The sequence below is a fragment of the Rhinolophus sinicus genome, chromosome 17, assembly GCF_057876585.1.
Source record: "Rhinolophus sinicus isolate RSI-liver-muscle chromosome 17, RSI-T2T, whole genome shotgun sequence".
Lineage (NCBI taxonomy): Eukaryota > Metazoa > Chordata > Mammalia > Chiroptera > Rhinolophidae > Rhinolophus > Rhinolophus sinicus.
Genome location: NC_142517.1, coordinates 207,304,185 through 207,320,529, shown reverse-complemented (window position 1 = coordinate 207,320,529; position 16,345 = coordinate 207,304,185). Strand labels below are relative to the sequence as shown.

Below are 16,345 nucleotides of genomic sequence, written 5' to 3'. Positions count from 1 at the left end.
ATCCCAAGAAAGCTCCAGAGTTCTCTATAGATCATAAATAATGTTTATTAAAGCAACTGTGCTTTTCTGATGGCGCATCTGGGAAAACACATGGAGCCCAGGACCCTGTCCTACCCCGCACACCCAGCCACCTGCGGTAGTGACAGTTTATCATCAGGCTCCCTGAACCCTCCTAGTCCCTAGGAGCAGTAGGTCCTGACCAGGGGCTGGGGGCCGAGACATGGCTCATGGCCACCTGGCTGGGGAAACCAGAGGGCCAGGTGGGTGTTACTCCCCCTCCCCCAGGCCCCTGCCCTGCCTCACACCCATCAGGGCTCTATCGGGCTCTGCCTCAGCCTGAGCAGCCACGCGGAAGGGCTGCAGGGCCTGCACCAGCAGCCGGGGAAGGCTTCGGGCCAATGTGGCCGGCTCCAGGCCCACCAGGCCGCTGAAGGCCACACGCTGGCCTCCCAAGTCTGCCCAAACCCAGGCTTGGAACAGCTCCGTTATCGTCTTGGAGCCCAGATGCGCCAGGACCTGCAGAGGCAGGAGGGCGCTCAGGGGCCCACAACCCCACTCTTGGTCCTGTCCTCCTGGCCTCCCAAACTCTCACCCAGACCCATCCCCCTTTCTCGCCCCCCAAACACTACACACTTCCTGTGTACTCGGACACCCCAAAAACCCCTCCACTCACACTTCCCCCTCCCTACCACACCTTCATACCCACCAAGCACCCCAGCTCACACAGAGCTGCCCTCCCCACCCCCTTCCCCCTGGACTCTCCACTTTCCTCCCAAGCTGCTGGGGGAAAGGTCCTTCTTCCTGCTGGGGAGGGTGGCCCTTCTGTCCCCCTACCAATCAGGGCTGATCCAGGACCGCCTTCTGAGGCCACTGTGAAGGAGTCTGGGAAGCCTGGGGACGTACCTCCTGAAAGTTCATGACCAGGCCCTCCAAGGGGACCTGTAGGATCCAAGCATGGGTGTCCCGGAGGGTGGCCAACTTGTGCCGCAGGGACTCCAGCCCAGGGCAGCCTGCAGGAAGGGAGAGGCCCAGGAATAACAGAACTGACACACCAGCACAGAGTTGGGCTGGGTTCCCACCAGCTCAGGGCCACCTCCCAGGGGACCGACTTCTCATGGGGAAACCGTGGCTCAGAGAGGTTAAGTGATAGCACAAAGTCGAGCATTTCCTGACACTGATGAGGGCCCGAAGCCACAAGTAGCCCCAAAGAGTCATCCCCTGCGTTAGGGGCGGGGGAGAGCGCATCTGCCCCTTACCCCACGGCATAACTGCCTCCCAATGCAGGTCCCAGGAGCATGCCCTCCCCTCCCGGCTTGGGCCAGCCCTAGGCCGACTCCGTTGGCGATGGCCGGCAGCGGGCATCATTACCTTACGCGTCCCCGAGTGGCTCAGGCCTTCGCTTCTGGAACCGCGCGCCTGCAGCCCAGGATCCTGGGGAAATGCAAAATTAGGGGAACGCTACTGCGGCGCAGTGGTGGGGCCGGGGCTGCGAGAGCCCAGGGTACCTGCGTGCAGCCGCTGCTCGCAGGCGGGGTGCCTGGGGGGCTCCCGGGGCGACAGAGTGGGGCGAGCCAGGCCTGAGGCGAGGCGCCGCATCCCCGGGCGCGGGCCGAACGACTCCAGGGCGCCCCGCAGCAGCTCCAGCAGCGTGTGCGCCAGCGAGCGCAGCTCTGCGAATAGGACAAGGGTGCGAGCGGCGGTCAGACTTGGGCCAGGCCCCCTGCTCCCGGCCCAGCCCCGGGAAAGAGACTGACCGCATCGCCGCCGGCGCTGCAGGCACTCGCGCCCCGGGCACAGGTGGGCATAGAAAGCGCAGGGCGTGGCGGCGTCTGCCGGCGGCTTTTCCGGAGGGTCCCAGGCCAGAAGCTCCCTGCAGCTGGGCTCGCGGTTGGAGGGGGCCGCTGCCGGGAGCCGCAAGGGCCAGTTCACCCACCATTTGAGGCACTAGCCCCCGAAGCCCTGTTCCGTTGGGAGACAGGATTTCCCGACACAGAAGGGGGCTGGAGGGCGGGGCGTGATGGAAACGCAATTGGGCGTGTCCTGAGGTGTTGGGGGAACACAGCTGAGGAGGCTCACCGCTCATCTGCTCCTGGAGCCAGTCCCTGAACACGGCCACACGGGTGTAGACCCCGGGCTTCCCTGGCTTCCCGCATCCGTCCCCCCATGAGGTGACTCCGTACAGGACCTCCCTGGGGCGGGGACCAGTCTCAGAACAGGTCAGAGGGCCTCCAGAATCACCCTGCGGGGACGCGAGCCAAGAGAACACACTACATCGACACCCCGCGCGCGCGCGCGCGCACACACACACACACACACACACACACACACACACACATGCCAGTCTTATACCTGACAGGATAAAGCAGCTCAGAGCTCCACTGGGGTTACCGCTGCGTACCCATTTTAGCCTTGAGGACATAGAGGCTCAGAGAAATTGGGTGACAGCCTGACTGCAGAAGGAAAGTAAGCTGTCCCGCCACTGGGGAGTGGCCCACCCAGCGCCCCCCCCCATCAATCGGGGCTCATACCTGGCATGAGTCGATGCCCCCGGACAGATAACCGGCACAGAGCATGGTGCTGGGGCGCAGCCCAGGCCCCAGGGCCCTTCGGCAGGTGTCGGCGCCGAGCAGCGGCACGTGGGCCTCTCTCACCGCCTCAGCCTCAGGCCCATCTACAGGAAAGCAGTGGAGCCGAGACCCCGCTTTGAGCGTCCCCCCTCCCATTACACACCTTGATTGCTTCCCTTTTGCAAGATCCGGCAGCATTTTGTGAACGCAGCTGGGCGTAGTTAGATCCAAGTCTTTATACCCCCGCCTACCCAAACTCCATCACCCCGTCCCCATTCTTCCTACGCGCAAGGGCGGTTCACCGGCGCTGCCCACACCTTCGAAGAAGGCCCCCCAGCCCGCGATGGCGCAGGTGGTGCCGGCGGGGGGGGGCTCTTGGGGCCCCTGGGGGAGGCACACGGGGCGCGCCGCCCCTGCGGGTCTCACCGGTGTCCAAAGTTGCACCAGGGCAAGGTCACTGTGGAAGGTCCGCGGGTCAAACTAGGGAGAGAGTGACAGCGCAGTGTCAACGAGGCGCGGGGTGGGGGTGGAGGTGCTGTTCCCAGCTCTGCGGGCCTGGCGGCTGCCCTCTCACCTTAGGGTGGGGCAAGATGCGATTCACCGGCACCTCCTCCGCTTCTTCCCCCGATGACCCCTCGGCCAGCTTCACCGTCCATAGAAGCGCGTTCGGGGCGCTGGGTGATGAGCGGCGGGTGATACCCGGGGCAAGGGTGTAGCAGGTTCCCTGGAGACTCTACTCTCCGCCCACGGGCACCACCCAGCGATCTCGCACGCCTGACTGTTTTCCCGCCTGGGGTCAGGGAGATGGGACCGAATGCGCCGGGCGGTGCGCCCCTAGAGATCCGCACCCTGGCTTCGCGGCGCCGGCGCCTTGAGGCTGGGGAGCCCGACAGGGGGCTGCGGCCGCCAGGGGGCAGCAGAGACCAGCCCTCGCTCGTATCATTCAATGATTTGGGAAGAGTCGGACCCCAAGTTGGAGACTCGGGCTGGTGGGGGGGCTGGGAGCCGGACCTACCCTGCGAAGCAGTGTGCGGCGGTGAGCACCCAGGACGTCTCCACCAGGACGCCGCCGCACAGAGGCTGCCCGCTGAGTTGCAGCCTCACCAGCCAGGGCCAGGCCCCAGGCGGTGCCGCACTGCCCCCCATAATGCGGCCTTGGGCCTGTGTCACATTGACGGTGCTCGGGAGCCTCTCGCCACAGGGCCCTAGAAAGGCGATGCGCTGTCACGAGGAACAAGTCCTGGCCGTCCGCACCATCGAGGCCTTCCCAGGGTCCACCTGCTCTCAGTCCTGTCCCCTTGAAACTTTTCAGCCTCACCTGGCTCACCTGGGTCCTGGAGGAAGGGGGCTTGAGGCCTAAGATGCCAAGGTCCTGCTGAGAAACAGACCTTTGAGCTTCACTGCCACCCTCCCACCCTTCCTCCACCCCGAGCTGGTCCTGCGCCCTCTCTTTCCCCTGGGCTCCCTTTCTCTTATCACTGCCATTAGCAGTCCAGGTCTGTGGCAGCAGCCATAAACTTCTCACTGTTCACCAAGTGCCCAGACTACTCCTGCCCTCTGCCCTTGACCAGCTGGGCCTGGCATGCCCTTTCCACTGGGAGGGACCTTCATAAGCGTTGCCTTGCTTGCAGCCCCACCCAGTCTCTGTCTCCAAGGAATCAAGTCTGAAGGGAGGGGATGGCGTGGACAGGAGAAGGGGCCCAGAGCAGTCAGCACAAGCTCACCAGAACACAGGGTGGTGTGGTTGGCACAACCTCAGCACTCATGCAATCTGTGCTGGATCTGCATCGCCACTAGATTTACTGCCCACAGGGCGCTCTTCTGGGCAGCCTGCAAGGCCTTCGTCCCTTGGGCTGACAGCTGCTAGGACATGCGGCACAAGTCTTGCAAAGTTGTCCTCCTTGCCGCAGCCCCGAACCCCACCTTGGAAGGCCCACAGGGAAGCAGGCTGGGCTCCTGGAGCACTGGGCCAGAATGGGAAGAGAGAGAACCCCAGGACCCCAGGACCCAGAACTCAGGGGATGGTTCTGAAGCCTCAGCCCAAGATGTCTCCGTAATTCAACTGAGCTGGGCTGGAATCTTTGAAAAGGGTGTTTCCTTAAACACCTTGAAGGAAAAACAGCACCCTGAAGATACAGACATCACAGAACTCAGACTTACTGACACAAAATGACTATGGTGGGATCGCCCACGTTTGGGCCCAGAGAGCCAAGGAGCTGCTGCTCTGGTCCCTTTCCTTCCAGCTAAACCCCGAAACTTCCCTAACGCACACCCTTGCTGGCTTCCCTTCCCTTTCCATCCTCATCCTGCCCCTCTCCTACCTGTGTCTAGGTTCCTGGCCCCTTCTCCTGGCAGGGTGGGCAGGAGCAAAAGGGCCTTGTGAATGGAGGTGGCAAGTTCATGTTCCCCTGTCTGGGGCCCGCTTCTTTCCTCTCATCCTCCCACCTCGGCCGCTCCCTCAGACCAGCCTGGGCTCACCTTGCAGGGTGCTGGGGGGCAGGCGCATGTACAGTGGGTGCCCCCGGGCAGACCGTGGGTCTTGGAGAGGCAGTAGTACCAGCAGCACAGCCCGCAGCATGGTGGCCAAGGCACCGAACTTGTCCTCTTTCCCCCTCAGGGTCCACCTTCCAGGCACTTATCCTGTGGCGCCTGCCTCCGGCTGCCTTTCTGTCCCTGGGTACTGAAATCTCGTTTTTCAAACCATCTGATATCAAAGTTACCCGCTTCCCTTGGTCGTCCCTCACCTGGCCCTTAACTCCAGGAGCCCACAGAGGAATGGAGCTTGGGGGGCTATATAGAGGACAGATGGGGGGATACATGGGAGGGGGCCAGGGTTGGGGGAGAGCACAGGGTAGTGGGCTCAACCCTCATCTTTGAAGTCTCATCATCTGGCTCTGAGGCCCCCCTTCTGTCAAAGGAGCCCTTGTTTCTGCGGCTCCATCAAAGGGGCCCGGACAGGCCAGAAGAGCTGATGGTTGGGCTGGGGGCCAGGCAGAGGGGGACTGGTGGGCAGGGGTTGGCCCCGTCTCTGGGGCTCAGATGGAGGGCTTCCCATCTGCCTCGACTCCCTGAGGAGTTCACAGCTGTGCTGGGGGCAGACACTCTTGGAGGGAGGGGCAGGGGTTATCTGAGGGTGTGCGGAAGCCCCAGCCCCTGAGGAGGTGCCTGTGCTCCCAGCTCCTCTGCCCCTAATTGCTTGGCACCATCCCTCCCCCATGTGGCTATTTCTAAAGACGATCAAAACACCCTGATTAGCACAGTAATTGCCGCACTGGGGGTAGTGGGTTGGGAAGAGGCAGAGGCAGGAGGACGCTGGAGTGGCCCAGGGAGGAAGGCGGGAGATAAAAGGCCCCACCAGTGGCCTAGTTCAGGGAGGACAGGCCCCAGCAGCTTCTGACGCTCTCCCTGACCCCTCGCTTCTGCGAAGAGCCCGCTTGGCCTGTCCAGCATTGTTCTCAGTTGCTATGACCCTGATCTAGCAGGAGGGAGTCTTCTAGAATCTCACTGGTAGGGCCACAAATGGGCAGCTCTCTGGGGACCGAGTCCACATCTGGCGCAGAGAGGAGATGTTCTTGTGCCACCCAAAATGTCCTGGGGCTAAAAATAAATCTCATCGCCGCCGTTCATGCTGGTGACTCTGGGGTGGCTTTGGCAGGCCTGGTTCTTTTCCAGAGTGGATTCTGTCATGACATCTCCTTGTTGCCTTTCCTCTCCTTTCCTCTCCAGGCCTTCCGCACAGGTGAACAAGCCTCTAATGGGAACCTGCCCCACTTCATAAGACAGAGCCCCAGACCTGTAGAGACGATGGGTGCGAGGCAGAGATGGGGCAGCCAAACCCAGCAGCTTCTCCCACCTCTTCCTTCCATGTAGGCAGCAGAGACGGCGCACGACCTCATTTTCCTCCCTGAAGCGATGTCCCATCATTTTGCTTCCCCACCTCTCCGGGCACTGACCACAAAGAGGTTCCCACCCCCTGGAATTCCACTGGAGGGGGCCACCCACCCATTGATGTGCTGGAGTCACCTCATACCGGCTCCTGAGATCCAGTCATTGGCATCTCTTCCCAAGTCTGCATTTGGTGACATGTTGGTGGCTTGAAGTCAGCCAACATGGGAGTATTTATGCCCTTGACATCAGCAAACCCTGCAGATCAGAGCTCTTTTCTGCAGGGAATCAGTGTCCAACATTTACCAGCACACCCTGTACACACCCCTTCCTTCCCCGGGTACCACCGCACTTCACGAAGATGGTACCTCTGACTCAGGAATGCCGTGACAATCCTGTCTGGGTATGGATTATTGTGAGTGAATACTGTGAAGTTGGAAATTACTCATATTCATCAGAATATCTGTCCATCTAGATAAGATGTATATCTAGATGGGGTAGTAAGTATCTATCTTTTTATCCCCGATCTCCGAATTCTTGGCTGGGAGGGTAAAGTTCAACATGGCCTGTATTTGAAGCATAAACAGAGGTTTGAGAAAATGTCCAAAGGAAAATTATCTGTGGGTCCACGAGACAGCCATGAAAGTAAGAGACCCAGAAAGCAGAGAAGGTGGTGGAAATGCCTTGTAGGCCTCTGGGTAGAGAGGCCAACAGCTTCGACAATCCCCCCACAGTGGAACCCGTATGGACGCTTCCTCTGGGGAATTCCTGGAGGAGAGCACTTCCTGCCCATTCAGCACTGGTGTCCCTCAGCTGCTGGGGTCCTGCCAAAGCCAGGTGGGCCAGGCCACAGCCTAAGTACACAGCCCCCCCCCCCACCTCCCCAGGTCTTCAAGGTAGGAGGCAAGAGGAGCAAGGAGACCTGGAGTTGCCGTCTGTTTACTGTCCCTTCTGCCCCAACTGGTAAAAGCCCCACCACGGCCCCCAAAAATATTAGGGACCTCACAGCATGGATTGCAATTCTGCTCAAACACTAGCTCCCTTTGTCTGGCTCCTCTGCCGCTTCCCGTTCCGATGGCTGGGTCACAGCCTTCTCCTCTCTTCTGTATATACCCCACCCCAAGACCGGGTCAATTTCATCCACTCCCAGAGGTCACCTCTTGAGACCAGCATCTAAATCCATGCTTTGTGAAATTATTTTGTTTATTATTGATGATGGGTATACTTGTTTCTTAATTGCTTCTCCTTCCGAACGTGATGGCCACTCTCCCAGCAGTTCCTCTCATGTCACATCACCCTCTTGTATTTTCTTCAGAGCTATCATGTCTCCATTGCAGTCTGCCCAATGAAGTTCTTGCCTGTTTAAGGGGCTCGGTCTCCCACAGTCTAGTTGAGCGGGCAGTTCCTGCCACACCTCCTCCCCCACTGCAGGGCTCACTGCCCAAACCCTGTCAGAAGCCATGCTCTGCCACACCCTCTCCTCCAAGGGGGAGGAGGGCCTTCAGGTAGCACAGGGTTGGTGGAGAGAGCATCTTCCCCTCACTTCTCCAGCCAAGCCAGGAGAAGTGGGGTACTCAGAATGAGGAGTGGGGTACTCAGAGGAATCAAGGAATTCCTTGCTCAAGAATCAGGAGAGCTGGTAAGAAGGAGAGGCTGGCATGTCGGTGCCCAGTTGGAGGTCAAGTGAGCCAGAGGACTCGATGACCAGCCAGGGACTCTTGAAGTGATGGTGGGGTGAAATGTCTGAGTGGGGAGGGGTCAGCTCCACCCACCCTGAGGTTCTTGGCCCCTAAGAATGTACAGAGGGCAATCCCACATGTGCCCACAAGCCTGAGGGTGTGGATGAGACTGATGGCTTCCGGGTTTCAGGGAGTACTGCAGCCTGAGGGGCCAGAGGCACGGTGGTATGATGCTGCCAGCTCTGCATTGCTATAATATACATGTCTGGCAGACAGGACCTGCTACATAATTTGCAGGGTTCCCAGTGCAAAATGAAAATGTTGGGCCCCTTGTTCAACAATTAATAAGAATTTCAAGACTGTGGCAACAAAACATTAAAACAAGTGTGGGGCCTTGCTGAGCACAGGGCCCTGTTCCCAGGGGAACCACCCCGAAGGAACCTTTCTTGGGTGGCAGGTTGGACCTGTGGCACTGCCCATGGTCACAGAAAAGCAGCTAGAGCAGTGGTAGGGCTGCAGCTGAGGTTCTGGGGCTGCCTGAAAAGCTTTAGACATGGAGGGCATAACTAGGAACAATTATTTTAAGTTGAACATGTACAAAATATTCAATACCATTGTTCAAACTTGTGATCAAAAAGAATGCAAACCATTTCACAATTTAGCCTGTTTCTTCTCCTTTTTGGTGTTTCTTTTGTCTTTCTTTCTTGTGATCTCTCTCCATAAGATTTCTTTCCCTTTTCTCAATCTTGCTGTCAGTTGTGTTTCTCTGAAATTTGTTAATTTAATGCCTTGAATTTTTATTATAATTTTCACATTTCTCTTCCTACATGATAGATTCTCCCTCATCAATATTTTTTATTCTTACTGCTTACAGACCTTTATGTTAATGCGAGAAGATCTTTATAGAAAACACTGTCTCTCTGATGAAGAGACATTTACTGGAGTCGTGTGGCTCCCTTCAGTGTTATTTCTGTTTGTTTTCTTTTGTTAAAAGAAACTAAAATTCCATTTGATAAATTATAGTTAAAATAGTCAATCAGATCCCTTCTTATAGCAGTAGTTCTATCAATTTATCTCTTTAAACTTCTATCTGCATCAATGTAAAAGAGATTTCTGGAAAAGGTGGTTATTCATTAATCGTGGCTATTTCTGATAGATTTATGTTTATTTTGTTTCGCTTTTTACTTTCTTTTGTTTTCCCATGTTGCTTGAATTCTTTAAAACCAGCAGGTAGCATTTTACAAATGCAAAACATGAAGAGCAGAAAAGAAAAGTGCAAGGCATTAAGTAGAAACCTTACAAAACTTGTCAACGATACAAAACTTGTCGATGCAATATTTCACCCAATGAATATTAATGTCAAAAACCGGTTAAATATAGATAATTTCATGTGGTTCCATGTATTATGTGTATTAAACCTTTATAATAACTGTTTGAGGCAGGTGTTATCAGACCCATTTTACAGATAAGGCTATTGAGGCTCAGAGAAGTTGAGTGATGTGATCAAGACATCACTGGAAACTGAAGAAACAGAGATTAAAAACAATTCTGCCTGCAGCTGAAGGCTGTACCCTTGACCTCTGCCCAGCCCTGCCTCCTGAATCCACAGGTGCGCCTTGACTGTGCTAATTTGTTGGGGTTTTTGAGGGTTCAACACAAAGGTTGAAGGTTCTTCTTGAAAGGGTAGAGGGTTTGCCTCCCTGGGGGGAGAACTAGCTGTGCCAGAAGGAGGCGAGGTAGAGCAGCTGTGATGGCACCTAGGGCTGGAGGTGGGGGTCGGCAAATAGCCGACAAAGCAGATGGTGGAAGCCCAGGGGCCTGGAAGGGTTGGAGGGAGGAGGAAGAGGAGAAACCCGGGCCATGTATGCTACCAAAGTTTCTCCAGCATCCATGTTGCTCCCCCATTGGCTCTACTCCCCAGGACCCCTGAGGTCTGGGAGACAGAGTAGGGGTACCTCAGCCACTCTTTCTGAGTCCAGCTGTCAGGCGTGGAATAGAAGGGGCAGTGTCTCTACACCAGGGGCCCCTTGGCAAGGCTTCACCGCCCTCCACCTGGGCATATCACATCAGCCCCCTGCCCAGAGCTCCAGGCCCCAGCAGCGGGGGGCCAGCAGGGGCCAGTGACCAGGGCAGGGGACAAGAGGCAGGGGAGTGGAGGATGAAGCCAATATATCCCCTGAGGCAATTATGGCAGTGAGTGAGGCATAAATAAAGGGCTTTGTGTTCCACAGCCACCCCCTCCCTTACACACACACACACACACACACACACACACACGCACACGCGCGCACACACGCGCGGTGAAGCACAGCCCATTTGCAGTGTAATGGCTTTGTGACAGCAGGAATTATCTGCAGCATTAGAGGCAGCCAGGCCCGGTGGGGAGGGGCAGGCTGGGTCTGTGGGGCACCAAAAGGGGAAGCAGGTGCCCATGGGCTAGGACTTGGACCCCTGGGGATGCTGCAGGGGTGGGAGGCATGGTAGGGACTGCAAAGAGCTTGGTGAGAGCCAGGTCTGGATGGACAGCCCTGCCCTCTAGCGCCCACAGCCCTTTCCTTCCTGCTTCCAAGGCCTAGAAGTGGACAGATAACCAGGAGCACTAACTCAGGACCTGGAATCACGGCTAAGCAGCCCCTGCGCCTGTCCTGGCTTCAGCGCTGTGTCTTGCTACCCAGCCCCAGGAGGTCACATCCTGCTGAAGGCCTAGAGAGGGGGGCCGAGGGTGATGAAGGGACCACAGGGACCCCCAGGAAAGAGGACAAGTGGGTGTGGTGACGGGGGTAGCAGGGTTGGCATTAGTTGATAGTTTCCCTCCATTACTATCGTGGGAATCAGGGCCTGGTTGCCTGGCAGTGCCAGGGAGGAGGGGGTTCAGGAGGGAGGACCCCCTCCTTCCCCAGATCAGGAAACTGACCCACCACTTGGTCTTCAGAAAAGGCCTCTGAATGCCACTTTCAGCCCGAGGACATCAGGGGCTAATCTCCCCCTGCCCCCTTAGCCAGTTAGCCTTGGTAGGGGGCAGCAAAGCCCCAGTAAAGGAAGCGGGGGGAACGGGATCTTCCGGGCTGCTTGGGCCCCTGAGGTCATGGTGAGGTGGGGATGAGGCTAGTCTCTGGGGTCCCTAGTGTCCCACCCCAGGGCTTAGCCAGGGCTCGTATCTGTCATGGGGTGCTGGCAAGTCAAGCCTGTCGGCCTGACAATAAAGCCAGGCTCCATGGCTCTGGCAGCAGCAGAGTATCCTGCCCACCTGCGGGCACACCCAGATTGCATTTGCTGAAATAAATTGCTGGAGAAAATAAATCCTGCACACATGATTAATGGGAGGCAGGCAGCCGCCACAAAGAGCCGCTGGGGAACAGAGTGACAGTCGGGCACAAAGCCAGCACAGCCGCAGAACCTCTGGGAAGGAGGTCTGGTCACTGCAGAGCTGCTGGGGTCACCGTGGCCTTGGCATTGCCACCAAACAGGGGGCCTGAGCCTACAAGCTGACAAAGCCCCCAGGGGCTCAGGCAAGCCCCCAGCTTGACTCCCCATCACTGTGGGGTGGGGTGGGTGGTGTGGGCTAATTTTGAGTTTGGAGTACCCCTGACCTGGGCCTGACTATTCCTGGTGGTTGGGGGGCCCCATGGGCCAGATTGGGAAGTAAATGCAGAGTCTCAGGAGGAGGGACAAGGACTAAGGACGTCCCTACTGGCCAGCTGTGAGTTATTGAACAAATCACTTCCCATCTCTGAGCCTCCGTCTCCTCATCTGTTCCGTGGTGCTGGTACCAGGGACTCCCCATAAGCAGGCTGACACACAGCTGAGCCCACCCAGGCAAAGCACCTGTAGGGTGCGGGGCACCCAGGGGGCCGTCCCAGCAACAAAGCGGTACTCAGGATCTCTGATGTGCCGTGCTGTGCTGGGGGCTGGGGGTCGGGGTTCAGTCCCTGCCCATGCAGAGTTTATAGGCTGAGGCAGGCAAATATTGAAGGACTAAGAATAATAATGACATAATATGCATGTTATTTCAAATGCACAAATGCTGTGAAAGAAGGCCTGAGTGCTGGGGTGACACAGGCAGTGGGGTTACGGTCTGGAGGGCAAGGCGGGCCTCCTGGCGGCACTGAACACAAGTAAGTTTGTGGCAAAGTCCAAAAGCTGGGCCAGACACGTTGTTAGTGAGGCTGCTGAGAAATAGTCTCATCACTGCTTGGGGAGTACCCAGTGGTACAAGCCCCACACAGGCCAATTGGCAATACCTGCTGAATGCCTCCCTGAATTACAAACACTCTCATTCTGTTACAAGTACTCCCATTCAGGACATTTTATCCTCCAGATATGTAGAAAAGCACGCTTATAAAATGGATACACAGAGGCATTCACTGCGTTGTTAGTAAGAGCAGAAGAAAGAGCAGCTGCCCAATTACGCATCAAGAGAGAAATGAGTTAACCTGTGTACAGCCACACCATGGAATACTATGCAGCTGTGAAAAGGACTTTGTTTATGAAAAGAACGTCAAGATAGATTTCAAAGCAGAAGTGTGAAAACAAAATGTAGAACAGTGTACACAGTGTGCTACCTTTTGTATAAGAAAGAAGGAAAAAGAGGAGCACAGATTTTTTACTTTCTTTAGAAGACTACACAAGAAATTAATACAAGTGGCCACTTGGGATTATGTGGGGTGGGGGTGGGGGGAGGAAACCAGGTGCATGGGGAATGGGTGGCAGGAAGGCTTTTTACTTTGTATTGCTTTGATTTTTAAAATCAGGTGGATGTATTATCTACTAAAAAAAAATTTTAATAATATTTAAGGGATTTGGTTTCTTCCTGGAGGGCAAAGGGCTCCCTGAAAAAGCCAGAGCAGAGGGGTGGGGAGTTGGTTAAATTTACTGATTTCAGGCCTGCCCTCAAGCTGGGGTGGTCCAGGATAATTATTTAAGCGTTGGCCCATTCTGCACAAACTGTATTTGAGAACAGTTAATACGTGAACCTTCAGGGATCAGACTCTCAGGGGAAAGGACCTGCCCCAGGTGTGGGCCCAACCAGCCCCGGACTCAGGGCTCTGTACTCACACGAAGGCCTTGGACTCCGAGGGTCGAGCCTGAGGGAGTGACCAGAGCAGAGGGCCGTGGAAGCAGCTGGAGCAGCACTGTGGACAGTGTCTGGTGGGACACCTGCCACCCGATGGGGGTTCAGGAGAGAGAAGGGGTGCGAGGCTTTGTGGAGCACACACTGGTTCCGGGGAGGCACTGCAGACCCTCCCCACTCCCACCCGGGAGGAGCCCCTTCCTCCCAACGGATCAGGTCAGGGGTCCAGACGGCAGAGCAGGCAGGGGGCACCTCCCTGAGAGACGCAGGCCTTGAAGGACCCGGAAGCCAGGGACCAAGTCACAGCACCCCAGGGAGGTGTGGGAGCTACGTAAAACAAAGGGTCACACGCACAGCTGGGACAAGGGATTTGAGCCCAGGAGATTCAGGGCAGATCTTAGGGCCGTTGGAAGATCTCAGTGACTGTGGTCTCCCCAAGTGGCCCCCGCAGCCGCAGCTGCTGGGCTGTGGGAGTTGGTTTCAGAAGCACCGCCCCAGTGGCCATCCAGCCCAGTCCCCTCCCACCGGCCTGCCCAGCAGAAGCCCTGCCTTCTAATGGGGTTCAGGGAGTGAGTTTCATGCATTTTCTGCCCTCACCATAACCTTTCTACCCTGTCCCCTCTTTTCTCAAGGCATCTGCTTTGTTTCCTGAATCACCCTCTCCCTGCTCAAGCCCCAGCCTCCCAGCAGCTCTGGCACCTGTGTAACCCCTAGTGAGCAAAGTGTAGGGCCAATTGCATAATTAACGGGCCCCTTGTTCCACAATTATTAAGAATTTCAATATGGTGACAGCAGAGCATTAAAGCAAGCAGGGGTGTCTGAGCCGGACACCCATGAAGCTGAGGCCAGGGCCTCAGACCCAGGAAGTGCTGGAGGGAGGGGGCACAGACAGTCAGGGATAACTGGGCTCCTGACCTCTACTCCCCAACCCCACACAAGAGGCTCTGAGCCTGGGATTTGTGGCTCCGTCTCACCTCGTCTTTGTGTCTGAGCATCTCTACTCCAGGAAACTCCTAGACCTTCCCTGCTCCCCACCTCGTGTGCTGGCACACACATGCACACCTGGTCAAGGAGGTCCTCAGAGCAGAGGGCTGGGGCACCAGAACAGGCCTCTGGGAGCTTTATTATGTGCTTACATGTACCAGCGCCACTAAGCCTTATGGTGTGCCCATTCTGCAGATGAGGAAACTGAGGCATGGAGGGGTTGATGGCTTGCCAAGGAGAGCCAGGATTTCCAGGTCTGGGCATGAACCACTGGGGAGACTCCTCTGAGGAATAAAAAGGGATGCAAGGATTTGCTCTAGGTGCATATTGCTTACTGGTCATGGGGGCCTGGGGAGAAACAATGCAATTAACAGTAATTTGTGAAGTTTACTGAACAATTAGCATGTGCCAAGCCAGTTCTAGGCATCCTACACGTACTGTTCCACGTAGAGATCCTTCACAGAAGCTTCATGCAGTATGTGCCACTTTACAGATGGGGACTGAGTGAGGCCCAGCGAAGTCACACCACCTGCTCAGGGTCACATGACAGAAAGGGTGGAGCTAGGACTTGAATCTAGGCAGGCAGGGTCTGCTATCTGAGCCACTACATGGTGCACCTCTGAGGATGCCAGGGGACCCTGAACGTGGTGACAGGGTGCAGGCTGTGCTGTGGTCTGGCTGCGGTCCAGACCTTGCTGTGCTTTCTCTGCCCCTGTCTCTTAGCCACACCGACTCTAAGTTCTGGCCCCATCCCCTCCTCCTCTAGAGCCCACCCCCACAACCCAGCAGCCCTGCATCGTGGGACCCAGGCTATGTGGTGGACCTGGGGTTTAACAAGGGGGGGCGGCCTCTGAGCAGTGCAGGAGTTTGCAGCTGGAGCGTCCCTTCTGTATCGTCCCTTGTCCCCATTACCCCTCGGGCGTCTGGGCCCTTCTCCAAGGAGCAGGCTACCCAGAGAAGGGTGCTATCCATGCAGCTGGAGGCACTGCCTGTTGGCCTAAGCCAGCTCTGACAGGGCCACCATCTCCACCCAGTGTCCTCCCGGCCCAGGAGGCTCAGGATCAAGTGGAGGGACATCTAAGACCAGGGCCAGCCTTGCATCAGGGCCGCCAGCATGGCCCTCCCTGGAGGCTGAATTCCCTTTGGTGGCCAATCTGCCACGCCTGCCCCAGCCCTAGCACAGCTGTTCTCTCTCTCCACCCTCTCCCTCCCAGTCCTTGTTTGTCTGTCCCTCTCTTCACTCTCTCACTTTCTCCCTCTCCCTGCCACCCCTGCCCCTCTCTCTGTCTCTCTCTGACTCCCCATCCCGTCTCTCTGTCTCCACCCTCCCTCTGTGTGTTTCTTCTTTCCCTGCCATAGCTCTGTGTCTCTTGTTCTCTCTCTGTGCCCCCAACCCTGCTTCCTGAGCCCTAACTCGCACCCTTCCTCCTCTCCCCACGCTCTCTTCCCGGCCTTGTTGGGGGCGGAGGGGGAGCAGAAGCACTTTTCTTGTCATCCAGGCCTAATATCTTAATGCAAGGCCATTACTCACCCGGAGTCCAGGCAGGGCAGGCCTCGCCCCTCCTCATTTGTCATCCAGAGTCAAGCCTCTGCGTTGTTCCTCAGGGATCCGATTAAGGGACTGACAGGCGGATGAACAAATTTAGCTGCCAGCACTGCCTCTTCACGCCCTCCTGCCCCAGCCTCCCCGGCCTCCCCGGCTCCGGTCCCTGAACTTTGAGTAGGGAAGCCTGAGGCCTCAGAGAGAGTCCCGTTTCTCAATTCTGTTCATCCTCAAAGTCCCCAGCAAGGGGTGAGGGACAGCAGATTTCCTCCTGAGAGAGGGAGAGAGAGAAAAGGAGCTGGGTCCAGAGTGACCTGGACCCCTAGGAGCAGTTGAGGATTTACTATAAAAACGGAACAGCCAATCCTATATATAGTCCTTAAAGCCTGTCAGGCCCTATTTGAAGCCTTTTGCCTGTATTCAATCATTTAATTCTTAAAACACCCTGATGAGGTGGGTACCATCATCATCTCCCTTTAAGCAGGGCTCAGAGAGGGTGAGTGACTTACCCAAGGTCATACAGCGAGTGAAGCCTATGTGTCAGGCAGTGTTTTTTATCTTTGTTAATTGTCTCAACACAGTATCTGTGGGAAAGGGGCTAGTATCATCCCCCTCC

The 16,345-nt window shown here is 56.5% G+C and overlaps 1 protein-coding gene across 1 annotated transcript; it reads right to left on the bottom strand.

The window, feature by feature from the left end:
• Positions 1 to 21: 21 nt before the first annotated feature.
• PRSS56 (serine protease 56) lies at positions 22 to 15,356 on the bottom strand. The gene is given in 13 exon segments (XM_074315044.2): positions 22 to 516; positions 904 to 1,010; positions 1,369 to 1,431; positions 1,506 to 1,670; positions 1,755 to 1,901; positions 2,077 to 2,239; positions 2,529 to 2,671; positions 2,885 to 3,047; positions 3,142 to 3,241; positions 3,583 to 3,772; positions 3,886 to 3,942; positions 4,319 to 4,427; positions 5,032 to 15,356. Coding segments are annotated over 13 exon segments (1,770 nt in total). The 5' UTR covers positions 5,146 to 15,356; the 3' UTR covers positions 22 to 267.
• Positions 15,357 to 16,345: the final 989 nt, after the last annotated feature.